The sequence below is a fragment of the Taurulus bubalis genome, assembly GCF_910589615.1.
Source record: "Taurulus bubalis genome assembly, chromosome: 13".
In the NCBI taxonomy this organism is placed as follows: domain Eukaryota; kingdom Metazoa; phylum Chordata; class Actinopteri; order Perciformes; family Cottidae; genus Taurulus; species Taurulus bubalis.
The window spans coordinates 2,338,981-2,359,567 of NC_136601.1; the positions used below are offsets into that span (position 1 = coordinate 2,338,981).

General features: G+C 45.2%; 1 protein-coding gene across 3 annotated transcripts in view; it reads left to right on the plus strand.

The window, feature by feature from the left end:
- glra1 (glycine receptor, alpha 1) overlaps window positions 1–20,587 on the plus strand; it is a gene marked incomplete at both ends in the record, with an annotated part of 112,720 nt that overhangs the window by 47,668 nt on the left and 44,465 nt on the right. For all 3 annotated transcript variants that reach the window (XM_079228283.1, XM_079228284.1, XM_079228285.1), the window contains one exon: window positions 13,530–13,597. In XM_079228283.1, the coding sequence (XP_079084409.1) occupies window positions 13,530–13,597 (68 nt within the window). The remainder of the gene's footprint in view (window positions 1–13,529; window positions 13,598–20,587) is intronic.

Genomic DNA, 20,587 nt, shown 5'->3' on the forward strand with positions numbered 1-20,587 from the left:
TGTGCGTGTGTGTGTGTGTGTGTGTGTGTGTGTGTGTGTGTGTTAGGATAATATGTATAAACAGAGGGTAAATGGAAGAGAGGAAATGCACACATGCTGACAGACAAACACGCACACACACACACACACACACACACACACACACACACACACACACACACACACACACACACACACACACACACACACACACACATGTACACACAGCCTCAGGTGAATCCTGACCATGCATCATCCGTCTCTCCATCCTCTCCTGCCTCCCACTTTGAATACATTTCATCTGGTAATGAAACCTGAGCGCCCCGTGGCCGAGAGAGAGAAGACGAAGGAGAGGCAGCGGAGTGGCAAAGAGACGCAAAGAAAGGGATGAGGGAGAGGAGAGGGGGAAGGAGAGATGAAGGAGGAGGAGTAAAACATATCATAATGGCATTTCTCCTCCCTCGCTGGGGAGGAAAATTAAGTTTTCTCCCTAAAGTTCAGTCGATGAAGAGGCGATGATGGATGGCTGAGCGTGTCAGCCGGAGAAACCGCTATTCCTCATCTCACCACTGCAATTAAAATGTGACAGGAAGTGTGAGTCCCCGCAGATCAACCGCTGTGCTTTAAGCCCGGAAAGTTCTATAGGAGAAGCGGGTACACCTCCTTCATACGTGGGAGGATAATGAGAGGCAGGACGGTCTACGGCGTCTGCATGGGAATGAAGAACCGCAGCAGACGGGCTCTTTGTTCAGGAGCAGGAAGTAGACACGAGGAAGAGGAGAGCCGTAAAAACAAAGTCTTGTTTCAATAGTGTTTCATCGAGTCGGGAGACGGACGAGGCTTTAATGATTCCCGTCCCTCGAGCTTTCCCTCCCCCGGCGTTTTCACCGCCTTCATGTTCTCCTCCTCCGTCGTCGTGTCTGGGTGTAGCGGAGGGAAGACATCGGATAATACAGCGGCAAATAAAGCTGCATATATATCTTTACTTTCACAGCCCAGTATAGACAGAACGAAAACGCTGTTTTATGTACCGTTGTTTCACGTACTGTTGTTTTAAGTACTGTTGTTTTAAGTACCGCTGTTTTATGTACCGTTGTTTTACGTACTGTTGTTTTAAGCACTGTTGTTTTACGTACCGTTGTTTTACGTACCGTTGTTTTAAGTACGGTTGTTTTAAGTACGGTTGTTTTAAGTACTGTTGTTTTACGTACCGTTGTTTTACGTACCGTTGTTTTACGTACCGTTGTTTTACGTACTGTTGTTTTAAGCACCGCTGTTTTAAGTACGGTTGTTTTAAGTACGGTTGTTATATGTACGGTTGTTTTAAGTACGGTTGTTTTAAGTACGGTTGTTTTACACACCGTTGTTTTACGTACCGTTGTTTTATGTACCGTTGTTTTACGTACCGTTGTTTTACACACCATTGTTTCACGTACGGTTGTTTTACGTACGGTTGTTTTACGTACGGTTGTTTTACGTACTGTTGTTTTAAGTACCGCTGTTTTATGTACCGTTGTTTTACGTACCGTTGTTTTACGTACCGTTGTTTTACGTACCGTTGTTTTACGTACTGTTGTTTTACATACTGTTGTTTTACGTACTGTTGTTTTAAGTACCGCTGTTTTATGTACCGTTGTTTTACGTACCTTTGTTTTAAGTGCGGTTGTTTTTAGTACGGTTGTTATATGTACGGTTGTTTTAAGCAAGGTTGTTTTAAGTACGGTTGTTTTATGTACGGTTGTTTTACGTAGCGTTGTTTTAAGTACGGTTGTTTTACACACCGTTGTTTTACGTACCGTTGTTTTACACACCGTTGTTTTACGTACCGTTGTTTTACGTACCGTTGTTTTACGTACCGTTGTTTTACGTACCGTTGTTTTACACACCGTTGTTTCACGTACCGTTGTTTTACGTACCGTTGTTTTACACACCGTTGTTTTACACACCGTTGTTTCACGTACCGTTGTTTTAAGTACAGTTGTTTTAAGTACAGTTGTTTTACGTACCATGGTTTTACGTACCGTTGTTTTACGTACCGCTGTTTTACGTACCGCTGTTTTACGTACCGCTGTTTCACGTACCGTTGTTTTACACACCGTTGTTTTACACACCGTTGTTTCACGTACCGTTGGTATTGGATTCCGGAGACTGAGGGGTTTTTTGTTTGTTTATTGAATCAACCCAGTCTCCCAGTTGTTGTATTCCTCATCAACATGCAACAGACAAATGTGTTCATCAGTAATGGGCTATATTTGTCCCGCTCATTCCTCGACTTTAACCTCCACCAAGTACATGAGCTGAGGTCAGACCTGATCATCCAACATCGGTGACCATTACAGAACCAGATATTTAAAGGTAAAGTTCCATATACCACCATAAAAACATATCTGCAAACACATAACCACTTTGCATTCGTGGACAAAGAGCCTTTCCGGTTTTTTTTTTGCAGACGTATAGTGGAGAATCTGTTTTATGACTTTCGGCAAACTTTTGTAGAAGTTGAGCTGAGAAACTTCCAGAAGCATAAAGCTCTCAGCGTTTGATAAAATGTTCATTATTTCACTGTTTCACTATCGAGGCAGGAGATTTATGATGCTTTAAAGTTCCCAGGGGGACCTTATTTTTTTTCCCTCTCTCGCTGGCATTTTGGCTCTGATGTTTATGCGTGGCGGATAAGAACAAAATGAACGCCTCCTTCACTGTCGTGTCCGGACATAATGGAGGAAAAACAGCAATCGGAGGAGAAAAACAACACATCACTTCTCTCTCTCTTTTCTCTCCTTCTCTGTCAAACTCTCTCGCCCTTCGTCTTGCTCGTAAAATGAGCCGTGCTCCTCAACTTCCGTGAGCATGTGTTGGTAATACATATTAGTGCAATAAGAAAATAAAACCGCTTCCCCCGGACCATATGGCACGATAGACGACGGCCTATACATATTTAATGTCCCATAGCCATTGTAGTATTTTTTGCTGAAGGCAGCTCAATTGCAAAGGAGGCGAACCTGCGTAATTCAGAGTAGCATTCATATAATTTGTAGCCTGGGACTGGGCTTTGTTTAGCTCTGTGCCATTTGATAATAAATCCGGCCCCACCGCCGCTGCACCGAGGTGTCACTTAGAGGAGTGCAAATTGGGCTTCAGGAGAGGAGGCACAGGAGAGGAGGCACAGGAGAGCGCGGCCAATCCAATCCTCCAGAAGCCTGTGCTTTACAACCCTCCTCAGGCCCGGTAATGGAGCGTACCCTGCTGCTCCACCTCCACGCTGCTCTGCTTGTAAAAGCACAAGGCATGCGGGTGGGCTTCACCTGGAAGAGAACCACCGATCACCGGACAGGGACAACAGCATGCGCCTTTGTGTCAATGCCAATGATTGTGGTGGGACGGCAAAAATATGCCATTTTCTTTGTTGATAGAAGTCTGGACTGCAGTCACACACACATGGTTTCATTTGATCCCCTCTTGGGGGGGAACACCTCTGGGTTTAAAATTGCAATTGTAGGAAATACCCTCGACGGCACTTTGCTGTTGGGGGAAAATTGCATCTCCACGTTGTAAACTTTTAAGCACCGCGGATGGATAACCAACGCTATAAATCACCATGCCCACCGTGTGCTTTATGGTTTCTGCAGAGGCAACGTGTTCCCATCTCTTAGGCTCCGTGTTTTGTGTCAAATCCTGATGCTGGAAGTTTGTGTGTTAACGTTGTGAAACGGTGGCGTAGAGGTTGAGGCAACAAAAGAACTTAGTTGGGATTTAGGTGGGAAAAGAAAACTCCTGGTTTAGCTTTAAAACATCAGAGTGGTCGTCCTGAAACCACAAGGTAGGCGGTTCGATCCCTGGTCTCCCCATAGTTTGCAGTAGTAGTAGTAAGTCCAAGTGTCCTTGAGGCTACCTGCCCTAAGGATGGGTTAAAATGCAGAGAATTTCCCTTGTGGGACAAAAAAGGGATATACAATAAAAATGAGTATGCTCGTAAACTAAGGGGAGTAATGTCACATGACTCGATGATGTAGCGTCACATAACAAAGCATCGCCAGTTAAAATCCTCCAGCGGGACATGAACGTTTCTCAAAAAATAGAAATAAACATTAGATATTCAAAATTAGCAAGATAGTAAATGCTGTGACATTGCAGAACTTAAAAAAAACATGTTAATCAAATCAGTTTGACAGAAGATTTGCATTATTCTTCTTATTCAAAACATCAAGCTATTCAAAGAGGCCAAAAGGAAGTCGTCTGAACGATGTTCTAGATTTAACGTCCTCCACTAACAACATGTGGCATCCAAACTTAAATCTGCTCCTCAGACACGCACAGCTCCTCAGCAGGAAGTGAGCTGTGGCTGCTCTCAGTGTTTCAGACCCGTTCTGTGGGCGAGGAAGTCCGCCGGCTATTGTTGGCTGAGTCATTGTTGGCAGATGGAGATCAAGGCGGCACCAGAAGCTGCAGGACGGCTGCAGAGCCGCAGATTGATGCTGATGAGACCTCTGAGCCTCACTGGAGGTCGGCGGGGAGGCTGGAAGAGCGTGTTTGCTGTTGTGAGCCGAAGACTCAGCGGGGGAACCAAACAGAAACGGGGATCTTTTTTGTTTGGGTGCATTAAAGTGACATGTTATATAATATATCTATTGGCAGAACTCAACTCGGAAGTGAGGTACAGAGGACGTGGACGGGGAGCATTGAATCTCAGGAATAAAAGAGAAAAATACAGTTTATTGCAAAATGCTACGTGAGTTTTTTCTGATCAGCTTAAAGGAATATTTCAACTCTTAAAATTACCATTGAATTCTTGAAGAAAACTTCTCTAATGCCTTCAAAGGGAACAGAGAATCAAGAAATTGAGAAATTAAGTGAAGTAAAAAAAAAAAAAGATATAGTTTAGCTGTTTTCAAACAAATAATGTACGGTAACAGTCGGTAAATAAATGGTAATTTTGAGGGTGAAGTATTGCTTTTTGAAGTTTGGTAACTGAAACGGTTATAGAAACATTGTATCGAAAGATTGTCTAATAGGAAAGAAACAGTAACTTTTGGTTTGAGATGTGAATGAAACCAGTTCTGTTTCAGACGCACTGTTTTCTTTCTTTCTGATTCAGTCGTAATGGAAACTGTCGTACTTATGGACGTTGATTAGCTCGTTAAAATCGAGCGGGAAATGACCCAATGTTCTTCATTTTCATATTCCAAACCAAAAAGACGCTTCTCTGTCCTTGACTTCATGAGAAAGGTCCACACACAGACTGCGTCGGTTCTCATTGAGGTTGTTCACTGGTAATCACCGGCCTGGAGGTCCACCAGTACGTTGGCAGCAGTACCGCTCCCTGCAGCCTTGACCCACCTGCTACACCATCCGGACATATGGCGCTGGGCGGGCGAGGGCGTGACCCGCTGTTTAGTGGACGCTTGAATCCAAAGCGCCTTCCAAAATGTCACCCGTGGACACATTAGTAATAAGAGTGGGAACAGAAAGCTCGAGATTCACGATGATATGGATACAGAGACAATAAAAGCAGTCCACCCCTCTGCGTGATCCGCTGGCCGCTCGCCGCTGGTCTCACTGTCGTTGCAAAAATCACAAGGAGGATGAGATGTTCAGTTGACAGTGGAAAATAGATCCAAAGATATACAATCCAATTCTGTTGAGGGAGGGAGGGGACGAACAAGTCTGCCCAACTATTAATCATTAAAAAAGCAATTAGGGCACTTCCCTGGCAACTTTATCAGGCTGTCATCTTCAGAGCGTCTCTGTTTAGACACGGCGGCTCGCTGGATAACCACCAGACGCTCCTTCCTCCGTCAGTTCGGCCGGCAGTAAATTAGTGAATTATCAGTAAATTATTTTTAAGTAGTAAAAGTATTTTTGTGGACAAACACAGAACTTTCACCCAGGAGAACGCTAATACTAGTAGTAGTAGTAGAGTCAATAGTAGTAGAGCCAGTAGTAGTAGTAGTAGTAGTAGTAGTAGTAGTAGTAGTAGTACAATAATAACTACTACCCGTAGTAGTAGTGGAGTCAATAGTAGTAGAGCCAGTAGTAGTAGTAATAGTAATAGTAGTGGTAGTAGAGTTAGTAGTAGTAGTAGTAGTAGTAGTAGTAGTAGTAGTATTGGTAGTAGTAGTGGTAGTATAGTTAGTAGTACTAGTAGTAGTTGCAGTAGCAGTAGTAGTAGTATTAATAGTAGTAGTAGTAGTAGTAGTATTAATAGTAGTAGTAGTGGTAGTAGAGTTAATAGTAGGAGTCAGTAGTAGCAGTACACGTAGTAGTAGACTCAGTAGTAGTAGTAGTAGTAATAGTAGTACACGTAGTAGTACTAGTAGACATGTACAACAAGAATATAAAGCGGATAACAAGTAGATTAAAAACAAAAAGTTGTCTTTAACCAGCTGATGAAACCTCTAAACTTCCAGAAGTTTCCCACAGAGGAAGTCTTATTTTGAAAAGCAGCCACACAGTGTTGTATGTGTCCGTCTTGTGGAAGAGCCTCAGAAGCCGTCTGTGCCAGCCAGGCCGAGCCAGGCCGAGCCAGGCCGAGCCAGGTCGAGGGGGGCCGAGCCAGGTCGAGGGGGGCCGAGCCAGGTCGAGCCAGGCCAAGCCAGGCCGAGCCAGGCCGAGCCAGGTCGAGGGGGGCCGAGCCAGGCCGAGCCAGGCCGAGCCAGGCCGAGCCAGGCCGAGCCAGGTCGAGGGAGGCCGAGCAGCCTCCCTCTCCTCCTGCTTTATCGCTGCTGTCACTGCTCTCTAATGAAAGTGGAGTTCAGTGTTAGGAGGGAGGGGATTTATTCGTGCCGACGCACCTCAGCAGGCCGCCACAGCGCGCGTGTGTGTGTGTGTGTGTGTGTGTGTGTGTGTGTGTGTGTGTGTGTGTCTCTGAGAGTGTGTGTTTATTCAGCGAAAGGAACTTTTTCGTTCGCATGCCAAGGGCTGGTGGGGAAGGAATTTATCTCACCAGAACATTCACAGAATAGTCTTAAATAATTCATGCGCTTTTCCCATCACGTAAAAAAATATGAAACCCTCGGCTTCGTCAGAGCAGTTTCATGAAATATAATCACAACTGTCTTCATAGTTTTGGAAGTTGAAGTCAAATTGAACCCGTGGGCATGTGGGTTTGCTTTGTGTTGGTGTGGATGTACGGTGGCCAGCAGGGACACACTGTGGAGCGCACACAGAGCAGCGTGTGCTGCACACGTATGTAGCCGTGTGCTGCACACGTATGTAGCCGTGTGCTGCACACGTATGTAGCCGTGTGCAGCCGTGTGAGACTGTATGCTAATGAGCGTTAATATGTGATCTGCAGCATGTGAGCGCCATGCATACTGTATGTGTCCAAGCACGCCCCGATGCGCCTGCACATCTAAACACTTTAGCAGACGTGTGTGTGTGTGTGTGTGTGTGTGTGTGTGTGTGTGTGTGTGTGTGTGTGCCCGTCTTTATGTTCTCTGTATATTTGTGTGTGTATCCGTGTAATTTGTTTATTGAGCTTGTTTGCTCCTCATTTGCTCCTGTATGTGTTCGTACACTATATATGTGTGTGTGTGTGTGTGTGTGTGTGTGTGTGTGTGTGTGTGTGTGTGTGTGTGTGTGTGTGTGTGTGTGTGTGTGTGTGTGTGTGTGTGTAGGCAAATGTGATTGTGTCGTTACAGTAGATGTGAGTCACACTGCCAGCCTGTCCTCCATGACGGTTAATGAGCTGTCGCCTCTTCCTCCTTTCCGTCTTTTTCTGCTTCACCCTGTCTTCTGTCTTTATCGGAAAGCTATAAAGCAAACTCTCTCTCTCTCTCTCTCTCTCTCTCTCTCTCTCTCTCTCTCTCTCTCTCTCTCTCTCTCTGGGTGGTTATAAAATGAACTGCTGTGGCAGAAAAGAGGGAGAGAAGCAGAAGGAGGAGGTTTACAGAAGAGGGTATCAGCTTCTCCTCTTCCTCCTCCTCAGGTTTGTTCTTCGTCAAACGAAGACAAATCACGATATCCTCGCTCGCCCTCCCGCCGCGGAGCGAGAGAGACTTTGAAGGAGGATTTTGAACAAAGCCAGGACGCAGGAGGAATGTGTCAGAGGACTTGAGTTAGGCCTGAAGAGCCGTTCTGAGGGGGAAACACACAGCGATAATGTAACGCCGGCTGGTTTACGGATAAACCTCTGATGTACTCAGACACTCAGAGCTCACCGGGTCTGTCCATCGCATCACAGAGCAGTCAGCTGGTGCAGACGTCATTCACCAAGAAGCTTCTAGAGCCCGTTTATCTTCAAGAGGCATCCTGAAGAGTGGAGGGTCTTACAGCTGCAGCATCTCTACTGACAACCACTATCTGGTTGTATAGAAGTATATGCTTCATGTCTTCAATCTGCATTCTCTCTACTGACAACCATGGTGCAACTCCTCTGGTTGTATATAAGTATATGCTTCATGTGTTGAAGCTGCATTCTCTCTACTGACAACCATGGTGCAACTCCTCTGGTTGTATAGAAGTATATGCTTCATGTGTTGAAGCTGCATTCTCTCTACTGACAGCCATGGTGCAACTCCTCTGGTTGTATAGAAGTCTATGCTTCATGTGTTGAAGCTGCATTCTCTCTACTGACAACCATGGTGCAACTCCTCTGGTTGTATAGAAGTATATGCTTCATGTGTTGAAGCTGCATTCTCTCTACTGACAACCATGGTGCAACTCCTCTGGTTGTATAGAAGTATATGCTTCATGTGTTGAAGCTGCATTCTCTCTACTGACAACCATGGTGCAACTCCTCTGGTTGTATATAAGTCTATGCTTCATGTGTTGAAGCTGCATTCTCTCTACTGACAACCATGGTGCAACTCTTCTGGTTGTATAGAAGTATATGCTTCATGTGTTGAAGCTGCATTCTCTCTACTGACAGCCATGGTGCAACTGCTCTGGTTGTATAGAAGTCTATGCTTCATGTGTTGAAGCTGCATTCTCTCTACTGACAACCATGGTGCAACTCCTCTGGTTGTATAGAAGTATATGCTTCATGTGTTGAAGCTGCATTCTCTCTACTGACAACCATGGTGCAACTCCTCTGGTTGTATAGAAGTATATGCTTCATGTGTTGAAGCTGCATTCTCTCTACTGACAGCCATGGTGCAACTGCTCTGGTTGTATAGAAGTCTATGCTTCATGTGTTGAAGCTGCATTCTCTCTACTGACAACCATGGTGCAACTCCTCTGGTTGTATAGAAGTATATGCTTCATGTGTTGAAGCTGCATTCTCTCTACTGACAACCATGGTGCAACTCCTCTGGTTGTATAGAAGTATATGCTTCATGTGTTGAAGCTGCATTCTCTCTTCTGACCACCAGGGGATGACTCCTCTGGTTGTATAGAAGTATATGCTTCATGTGTTAAAACTGCATTCTCATACTGACCACCAGGGGGCGACTCCTCTGGTTGTATAGAAGTCTATGCTTCATGTCTTCAATCTGCATTATCTCTACTGACAACCATGGTGCAACTCCTCTGGTTGTATAGAAGTATATGCTTCATGTGTTGAAGCTGCATTCTCTCTACTGACAACTATGGTGCAACTCCTCTGGTTGTATAGAAGTATATGCTTCATGTGTTGAAGCTGCATTCTCTCTACTGACAACCATGGTGCAACTCCTCTGGTTGTATAGAAGTATATGCTTCATGTGTTGAAGCTGCATTCTCTCTACTGACAACCATGGTGCAACTCCTCTGGTTGTATATAAGTATATGCTTCATGTGTTGAAGCTGCATTCTCTCTACTGACAACCATGGTGCAACTCCTCTGGTTGTATAGAAGTATATGCTTCATGTGTTGAAGCTGCATTCTCTCTACTGACAACCATGGTGCAACTCCTCTGGTTGTATAGAAGTATATGCTTCATGTGTTGAAGCTGCATTCTCTCTACTGACAACCATGGTGCAACTCCTCTGGTTGTATAGAAGTCTATGCTTCATGTGTTAAAGCTGCATTCTCTCTCCTGACCCCCAGGGGGCGACTCCTCTGGTTGTATAGAAGTCTATATAAATGACTCTACTTCTCTTGATGTATTCCCTCAGTAAACATTGTAAACATGAGTTTATGTCTCAATCTCTAGTTTCAAGTCTTCTTCAATACAGCATGATGTTCATTTAGTACATTATGGTCATTTAGAGTCAAACAGACCATAAAGCAGGGGACGCTTTAGGGGCGGGGCTACAAGGTGATTGACAGGTCGACATCACTTCATGAAAGTCACATTTTCGGCTGCCTTAAAAGGTCTCGATGTATTTAGCTCCGGCTTCTCGTGTCCCTTCTGGTTCCAAGAAAAAACAAGATTAATAAAAACAGGTTGATTGAAGTAAAGTTAACCGAAGCTGCAGCCGTGAGCCTTTGAGAGCCTTTTCTCTCCATCTCTGAACCACTTCACCGATGTTGGAAGACTTTTTGGTTCTTTCTCCGCGTTCGGCAGCCGCTGTCGATGGTTCAGTTCCCGTAGTTCAAGCATCAGATGTAATGGAACTAATCGTCAGTTTAAGAGTCTCCTCGGTTCATTCTGCCGCAGTAAGCAACTCTTCCTCTTTGGAAGCCAACCTGGTTGATTTAATATCTGAACTTTTGTTTCCTTCTGTCTTTATTACCTCACGCGGTCCGCTGAGTAATCTATTGTTTGCTCTAATGAGATGCTGTACATGGATGTCACGTATACGCAGCCGCCGGCTACTTTTAATGGTTCTTTCCCTCTCAGCCGTGCATCTTCAACCCTATGATTCTACTCTGTGGCTTAACCACAGTTGTGTGCTCGTGTGTGTGTGTGTGTGTGTGTGTGTGTGTGTGTGTGTGTGTGTGTGTGTGTGTGTGAAGGACTCTCAGATAGTATTCCTCCCCAGTGGCCTCCAGCAGTCCTCAGACTGTGACAGGGGGAGTAATTGGCCATCAAAGTAATCCAGACCCCTCATTCCCTCGCTAGCCGCCGGCCAACGGAATTAGACACTGAATTTAGCCAGGGACATTAAACACAACCTCTGTGTCCAAGTGTGTGTGTGTGTGTGTTTGACCTTAGGTCACGTGAACATGTATGACACAAAATAGCTTTTTATAACACAAAACGTCCGATGAAGAGTGCATCACAATATAATGGAATTACTGTGATCTCATTACCAAAAGTTTGCAGAAAATAATTCCATCCAGCGATCTAATTATTCCGCAGACAAAAGACCCGGACCGTGCCTCTTTGTCTACATATTTTAATACATTTACAGACGAGGGAAAAGTGCAAGAGTTGCATCTTGGGACGGGCCTTCTTGTGTTTGATATATTATGATAAAGCATTAATGAATCTTTGCAAACAGAGGATTAGGTGTGTTTTACATAAATGGATGAGAAAACACTTTCTCATGATGCATCATGCCCTTTAACGTTTAAAGTGCTGCGAAGGAGAGGAACCGACACCCGGGAGCACTGAGGGTTTTCTGCAAGGTGTTTTTAAAAGACGTCAACAGGTGGAGACATCTTTAAGTACCTTTCACTTTAAAGACCTGTGAAATAATTTAGTGGAACGTTTTTCTATAAAAGGTGTATAAAAGGTTCTCCTAACGTCCGCGGATGAGCATCGCTTGTCTCTGTCATCATCCGAGCACCTGGAGGAGAGGAGTTTAGAGGTAACCCGATGTGATTTAAAGTCAATACGACGGCGGCTGCTTGGCAGGCGAGGGCCCGGCCGCCCTCCTCCTTCCTCGCCGCCGCCGCCAAGTAATCGCATTTGTGTCGGTACAAGCTGGTAATGCGGCGGATCGATGGAAGGTCCCGAATGCTATTTACTTCCACTTTGACTCATCTGAAAACAACCTTGAAGGCAGCGTCTCATGTCTGACAGGAGAGTGATGGGAGGGCGACTTTTGTCATTACGGATTCCTTTGAGATGGCACTCACTGTGTTTATTGATATCGCCTTCAGTTTGACCGACGGCGCTTCTTCTTCCTGAGGCTCAAAGCGGACGATGAGTCGAGTTTCTCCTCTCTGGTTTTCTGGAGTTTATGAACAAAGTCGCTGGACGCTGACAGCAACACAACTGGAGTAAAACTCGGTGGTTTACGGCGTGTTTGGATGTTGGATTCTGTTCCCCAGAAGCTGTTCTCTCCATTGTCTTTGTACCGTCTTTCAGCTCTTTTCAAGCCGATCCGAGTACTGAGGAGTGACGGGGACGTTAAAGGCATCAAGCCTGGATGAGATCAGTATCTTCATATCACGAATAGATCAAATCGTTCCGTGTGTGATATAAAGAGAGAAATATCTTCCCAGCACTATTTCTATCAACTTCATTGTTGTGTTTTGTACAGCCTGCACATGTGTGTGTGGTTGTGTTTCCTGCCCAGCATCACAAGTCAGAGTTAGCTGGGAGAGACAGATATGTGTCTACGCAGTTGGTGGAGACCAAACCGGAGTGATATACAAAGTAAAGGACATCAGGTGGACAGATGAGCTAAAGATGGCGTCTGATTAGCACCATTAGCTCGTCACGATGTGATCACATGTCACGTTGTGTTGCCGCCTCCGGCCAGTGGACACAAGCTAGTCCATGCAGCTTGAACATGAGACATTCCTCATGGACGTGAGCTGCAGACTGACTGCTCACCACAAACACAAGGGTTATTAATAATGACGCAGCCAATTATCAGACTGGACCTGGAGGTAACGATCAGGAACCCAGACTTCCTGTCAGCGGTAACCACTTTAAAGCTGCAAAGACAATTACGTCTGATGCGTTTTACCTAAAAATGCAGATTATTAAAAACGCTTTCTGATGAGATCTAACGCCTCCGTCTCTTCCCCTCTCTTTTCCTCTCTTTTCCTCTCTTTTCCCTCATTCTTCCCTCTATTTTCTTCTCTTTCCCTGTATTTTCCCTCTCTTTTCCCTATCTTTTCCTTTTCTTTTCTTCTTTTCCCCTCTCTTTCCTCTCTCTTCCCTCTCTTCCCTCTCTTTCCCTCTCTTTCCTCTCTTTCTCTATATTTCCTTTCTTTCCCTCTCTTCCCTCTCTTTCCTATCTTCTCTCTCTTTTCCCTCTCTTTCCCTCTCTGTCCCTCTATTTTCCCCCTCTTTTCTTCTCTTTACCTCATTTTCCCCTCTCTTCCCTCTCTTTCCTCTCTTCTCTCTCTTCCCTCTCTTCCTCTCTTCCTCTCTTCTCTCTCTTCCCTCTCTTCCTCTCTTCCCTCTCTTCCTCTCTTCCTCTCTTCTCTCTCTTCCCTCTCTTCCTCTCTTCCTCTCTCTTCCCTCTCTTCCTCTCTCTTCCCTCTCTTCCTCTCTTCCTCTCTCTTCCCTCTCTTCCTCTCTTCCTCTCTCTTCCCTCTCTTCCTCTCTTCCTCTCTTCCTCTCTTCCTCTCTCTTCCTCTCTCTTCCCTCTCTTCCCTCTCTTCCTCTCTTCCTCTCTTCCTCTCTCTTCCCTCTCTTCCTCTCTTCCTCTCTCTTCCCTCTCTTCCTCTCTCTTCATTTTCTTCCCTCTCTTCCTCTCTTCCCTCTCTTCCTCTCTCTTCCCTCTCCTCCTCTCTTCCCTCTCTTCCCTCTCTTTCCTCTCTTCCCTCTCTTTCCTCTCTGCAGGTCCTCCGGTGAACGTAACCTGCAACATTTTTATCAACAGTTTCGGGTCCATCGCTGAAACAACAATGGTGAGCTCAATTATTCCTGATATGACTCTGATATGTAATAATGTGATGAGCTGCATGTGGTTTCATTTCTATTTCCTTTGAAACAGGAGAGAACCTCCTGCCCTCCGAGTGTTTAGCATCGCCTCCACCTCATTGAGCTCGGATCCCATTTCAAACACTTCATTTGGAAGAGAGCGTCTCTGCTGCGGACATTTGCATAACAACGCGGCGCCGCTGCTGCGTGTGTGTTTGCAAGCAATGAGCGGAAATATATAAATATATATATATATATATATATATATATATATATATATATATATATATATATATATATATATATATATATATATATATATTTATATACGCTCATTCATTACACCGAAAATCCATTAGTGTTAATATAACTGAACCACCGGCCGTCACAGAGCAACAAGGCCCAAAGAGTGTGTGTGTGTGTGTCTGTGTGTGTGTGTGTGTGTGTGTGTGTGTGTGTGTGTGTGTGTGTGTGTGTGTGTGTGTGTGATCTCAGCTGCCACGGCATCCATGAATGTTGCTAAAAAAAGGGAAACGCACGCCGCTGCACTCTAACTTCCATTAAAGGCATGAATCGTGTTCTCATGTGTGGAGCCTCAGCAGCAGAACCCAGACAGGACGCTGGTGGTCTGGTGGTCTGGTGGTCTTGTGGTCTGGTGGTCTGGTGGTCTGGTGGTCTGGTGGTCTTGTGGTCTGGTGGTCTTGTGGTCTGGTGGTCTGGTGGTCTGGTGGTCTGGTGGTCTGGTCTGGTCTCCAGCCTGGTGTCGGGATTCTGGTTCCTGTTAATATTTAGACACGGACATGATCTCAGGCCTGTTGGTCGTTTTTTACCTTTTGGGCCAAAGTCGCCTGTAAAGATGGACGAAGGAGGATTGTGCATATTTAATATTGAGAAACAGCTTTAGCACATTATACAGGTGGTGCAGGTCACTTGAATGTGTGGTTAACATGTAGGTAAAGTTATAGTTAACTTTGTAAAGCGTGGTTAACGTTATAGTTAACGTGTGTCAAACAGAGGGATGAAAGGAGGAGGAAAAAAGAAAGAGGAAAACTGGAAGAAGGGAGGAAGAGAATAAGAGAAACCAAGGCTCTTCTAGGGGAAAAGAGGATATCATGAGTCCTCCCCAGTACACACACACACACACACACACACACACACACACATACACACACACACACACCGCTGCATTGAAACTGCTGCCGGCTGCAGATCCTCGTCATGCAGAACAAACTCCAGATTTCTTTCCGTCCTACAGAGAACGAATCGATGGGAAAACCGAGGAGAGATGGAAGGAGGAAGAGATGGAGGAGGGAGGGAGGAAGAGATGGAGGAGGGAGGGATGAAGGGATGGAGGAGGGAGTAGGATGAAACAGACTCTAGAGTGTGTGTGTGGTCAGTCTCCAGCGGGTCACATGGTCTCCAGAGGAGGAATCCTGCTGCATTGTGTGTTTCCTGACTTTCCCTAGAGCGCCACCTGCAGGGCAAAGTGTTCACTTATCCTGTGAAGCATCTTCTCTTCTACCAGAGGAGTTGGCTCTGAGCAGCATCTTCTCCGACCCGGCAGAAGTGGTCTGGCCCTCAGACGGCGACACGTCCGTCAAGTTGAGCCCCTTGACGCTGGGGCTGGAGACCCCGTTTGCTGCTGCCGCTCTGATCTCTCAACTAAAAGGTGGATTAGAAGTGCTGACATAATTGGATTCATCGGTGTTTCATCAAACCACAAAATCGATGTTTCGGCTCCGGAGGCGACCGGAGCGAGCCGGAGGCCGAGGACGGCTCCTCTGTGCAGAGTCTACTCGCACACACACACACACACACACACACTGCTGGGACCGCAGCACAGTGATAGATGGAGTTGGTAGAATGGCGCAGTGCGTGTTGAAGTCCCGGCGGTACGCGACTTTATTCCTGTTTCAGCGCTCTCCCTGCTCACTCTTTGTCTCTCTCTCTGTCCCTCACACACACACACACACACACACACACACACACACACACACACACACACCCACACACACACACACACAAGCAACCCCTTCTCTCACTCTTCATCCTCTCCTTATGAGAACAGACTTGTCCTCACACCAGCTGTTAAACACACACTTGAAAATCAAACACACCATTCTGCTTCACTTTCTATCACACACACACACACACACACACACACACACACACACACACACACACACACACACACACACACACACACACACACACACACACACGTCACATCACATGTGGATCAAAGTGACAGGACCAAGACATTTAAATCCACTGGACCATTATTTGTCAATAATTTATTAAAAGACATCAAATAGGAAGAAAAAGAAAAAGAACGATACAAACATAAAAGGACTTAAACAGATTTATATAATGTTCATATTTCTTATTATTAATAGGCTCAAGTAATATGATTTAGTTAACAATGAACTTCACCTCTATGTGTATATTAATAGCTTGTATTATCTTGTATTTCGTCTTAATAATTCACTTCGTCAATAAATCTCTAAATCTAATATGTTTGAGCAATATCTATGTTTTTTAATTGTATATTGTATATTGACTAAACCTTAAGGTGACGTGTAAGACGTGTAATAGAGGAGAGTTGGTCATTGTGTACTTTACCTCCTTCACCACAGAGCGTCAGACTCTTTATCCTTCACACTAAACCTCAATCCCTCTACTTCCCTTTGTCACCTCTCTCTCTCTCTCCCTCTCTCTCTCTCACACACACACACACTCACACACACACACTCACACAGACAGTTATCTCTCTACTCATTCTCTCTCTCTCTTTCTCTATGAACAAGCTTTTGAGACAAAATAACTTGTCTAGGATATAAGATACTTGTAAAATGATCATGTTTGATTCAACTTAACGTGCGCTATATTACGTCAAATTACCAACATGGGCTAAGTTTAATTATCCATATGCGTTAGGGTTTCAGACCCTCCTCTTTCTATAACTGCATTAGTCACTGGAAACAATAACCACGATAGAATAGTTATCGGTCGTTCAAGTTTAATAAAGAGAAAGAAAAAGAAGACAATATTTCTACCGATTATTGTAGAATAACCTTTATGAGAACGTGAGCACAGACTGTATGATATCTGCACTGCCTCTCTGCAGCTGCACACAGTCAGCACTATTTCAGTCTCACAGTTCTGGTCCAAATATCAACCGGCTGAGAGCAGAAAATCACCTTTTTATTCTGGGATGTTCAGTTGCTGCAATATGTCCTGATGGCACATGAAGAACCGTTTGGTCCAACCGGGTTGAATCCGTGGCGTGAAGCTGCCAGTGTGTGATATAGTGTGAGGAAACAGGTTCTTTATGCACAACTCCTGCATCATAGTGCAGTGTTGAGACGTCTCATGGTGATGGTGGTGACCCCGACCCCGACTTTTGAGGCCACCCAGTGAGAACATCCTGTTCCTCTCTCACTCTGAGCAGATGTGCCTCCGTGACCTCCGACCTCTTCCTCCCTTTACCTGAGCGGCTTCCAGGGAGCCGGCAGGATGTGATGACAGGCGTGGAATTATAACATGGCCGCCGCTGTTTCCTCTGGTGTCGCTTGCTTGTTGGAGGAGGAAGAACAAGATGAAGAAGAGGAAGAGGAAGAAGAAGAAGAAGAGGGGGAGGAAGATTGCAGTCTCCCATGCGTGGTTTACTGCCTGAGTTTAATACATGCTGAAATGAGTGCGGAATTGTGTAAGTACAGCGTTTCCTGTGTTAATGGTTTCCCAGCAGCGTGGCGGTGGTGGATTGGAACATTCCAGCGCTTTCCGCTCCGCCGGCCTTCTGTCAGGATATTACACCGCGAGTGTGAGCCTGCAGAGGAAGGAGCGTCACGTCTTCCTGCAGCACTTTCCCTCAAGTGTTCATCACGGAGCCGACGACATGTCCGTCCGCTTCGCACACAGTTCTAAATCATTCCCCGATATCGTTTATTTGCACCCGCGAATGACTTCCCCCTCATTTGAATACGGGTGTGCTGCACCGCCCGTCGGCCTCTCGGCTTACCGCGCTGGATGTGCATCCATCTGCAGCCACGAGGAGCCCGTGACCCGCGAAACCCACGTTTTATGGGCCAGATGACATCCGAGAGATGAATTTTTTTCCCATGAAACAATCTGTGGTTTCACGGTTGGCTTTCAAGGCATTTCAAAATAAAATATGAATGAGTTTAACGGAGAAACCGGGGTGCAGTGGAATGTGGGTGTTTTTTGCATTCGGTTTGAGCACATGCACCGCTTTGCACTCTTCATTCTTTATACATCCACGGTTATGACAAAAAGAATAACAAGTGGTAGATGGATCAAACAAACAGGACTTTCACCCAGGAGGCCGCCGTTCGTGTCCCGTGTGAAACACATGTATAACATTGGTTGTGCTGTCAATCACAGCCTGCATAAAAGAAGTGGGCGTAGCCATCGTGATGTCACTCATTGGTTTGCGGACTGATATTTTGAAGCCTCGAGTTTCTTAATTTTTTTGCCGTCGCCATCTTGGATTACGGGCGTCGCCATGTTTCGTTTTTTTACGCAACCGATGAACGGAAGTTACCACATATGGACTGAGGAGCGATGTAGAGACGTCGTATACGTCTCTGGTGTCAACCTGTCAATCACCTTGTAGCCCCGCCCCCTAAAGCGTCCCCTGCTTTATGGTCTGTTTGACTCTAAATGACCATAACTTACTAAATGAACATCATGCTGTATTGAAGAAGACTTGAGACTGAAACCATAAACTAATGGTAATAGATCAAGAGTGGAGTCATTTTCTCATAGACTTCTATACAACCAGAGGAGTCGCCCCCTGGTGGTCAGCAGAGAGAATGCACATTTTAAGACACGCCTTCTATCAATGCAGGACATAAGGCCGGAGTAGCTGCATGATTGATGAGTCTCTTTAACGTAAATAAACGCCACTGAAGAGTTCAGTAGCGTCTCCACAATTAGCTGTAACAGGTCTGACTTCACTGGAACCATAATCCTCTTTGACTTTAGCGACTCCGCCAAGGCCGCTCTCTCCATCCTTTGCCCATTCCAAGCCGGTGTCGAGCGGCAGGCGGCTGCATGACGGATGGTGCCGGCGTGGGCGCCTCCCCTCTGCATCCTCTCGTTCCTCCATGGACAGACGCTCCTCATCGCCGCGCCGCTTCAGGTTCTTCATCATATTCTTCATCAAGGCGACTCCTTCCCCGAAAAGGTCGAGCTCATTGGATTCGTGTGAGATATTCCGTGGGATAAACAGTGATAAACGGGCGAATGGGTCTCAGAGGAGCTGATTGCCATGTTTCTCTCACACACACACACACACACACACACACACACACACACACACACACACACACACACACACACACACACACACAGCACTGTGGCTGATTGCTCCTTTAAATGCCACCCGCTGGGCTGCTGGCCCCGCGTCGTCCCGGCCGATGCTTTTCTGCAACACCACGCAGCTTAATGATCTCCGGCACGGCCGAAGCGGCCGAGCTCCGTGCTCTGAGAATAATTGACAATTAGGGGGATGCAGGGCGAGGTAAATGTCACCCCACGCCGAATGAAGACACTCCATCTCAGATCGTGAGGCGGGGAACGGACAGCAGGCGGCGGAGGTTTTAAAATAAAGCTCAAAGGGAGCAACAGTTCCTATTTTCTGCCTGGAAACAACTTTTCATTCGATGTTCTAACCCTCAAAGCAGCCATTGGACGAGATGCTGGAGGAGCACACAGAACACAGTATCTTGTGTTACAACATTGTAAAAACTATGCTTGTTTTGGGAGTAACACCTGAGTGTCAAAGTTTTGTTTTCCAGATTCATTTTGTTCTTTATCGTTCATTCAAACTCTGACGACTGTAACACCTTTTACTGTCAAATTACAGGGAATTACTGGCAATTATGGAATATTGTATGTATCACAAGAATACAGCAATTCACTGTAATCCAAGCATACAGAAATATGTTATATCAACTATATATATATATATATATATATATATATATATATATATATATATATATATATATATATATATATATATATATATATATATATAAATGTATATGTAAAATTATACTGTATAATTGTATTGTGTATAATATTGTACTGTAATCAGTATGTACAGTAATCTTTCAGCAGTAAACAGTACATTTCTGTGAAAGTGACCATTGGGGTCATGGGAGCAAGCATTGTGACTCCCAGAATGCATTGCGTTCACATCAAAATATAAGCATGGTCACTGTAATCATTTCCCGTAGATTTGCATCAAAGTATTACGGTGTCGATTTTCAAAGCTTCCAACCTGACTCAATTTAAGCCCCTCCCCCAAAGCACACGCCCCCTGCTGGAGGGCGAGTCCACGGCAACGTGATCTCATCCCTGCTCGTCGTATTGCAGCTCTCGCAAACCCATGAAGGTGTGGATCTCTCGGGTAAACTGCGGAGGTTCAGCTCCATGGACTCAGACTCCATCTGGAGGAAACCTTTTACATCTGGATCTTTGATTTAGATCAGTAAAGTCAAACATCCGACCGCAGTCGTATTTGAACAAGACTTTATATATAAATATATATATACATGAGGATTTAACACTACGGAGGATTTGAGATTTATTTCCCCTAACTTTTATGAAAACAGATTTTGTAGATGTGAACAAAATGCATTTTAAGATTAGACGATGGTGTCTGTCATCATTTTAGAAAAGCTTGAATGCAGTAACACGGACGGCCAGCGCAGATCCATCAGAGTTAAAAGACCCGACGTTGCCGATGTGAATTATGTGCACCATTGGTTGCTAAAAGTCAAGATGGCGACGGCCACAACCGTGGAACTCGAGGCTTCAAAACATCCGTCCACAAACCAGCGGGTGACTTCCTTCATGCAGTCTGTAGTAAATGGTTTGTAAACGCCACCAAAGATGGCTCCCTTCAGGCAAAAGACTTGAGAGAGGAAGTGAGGAACATGAAACAA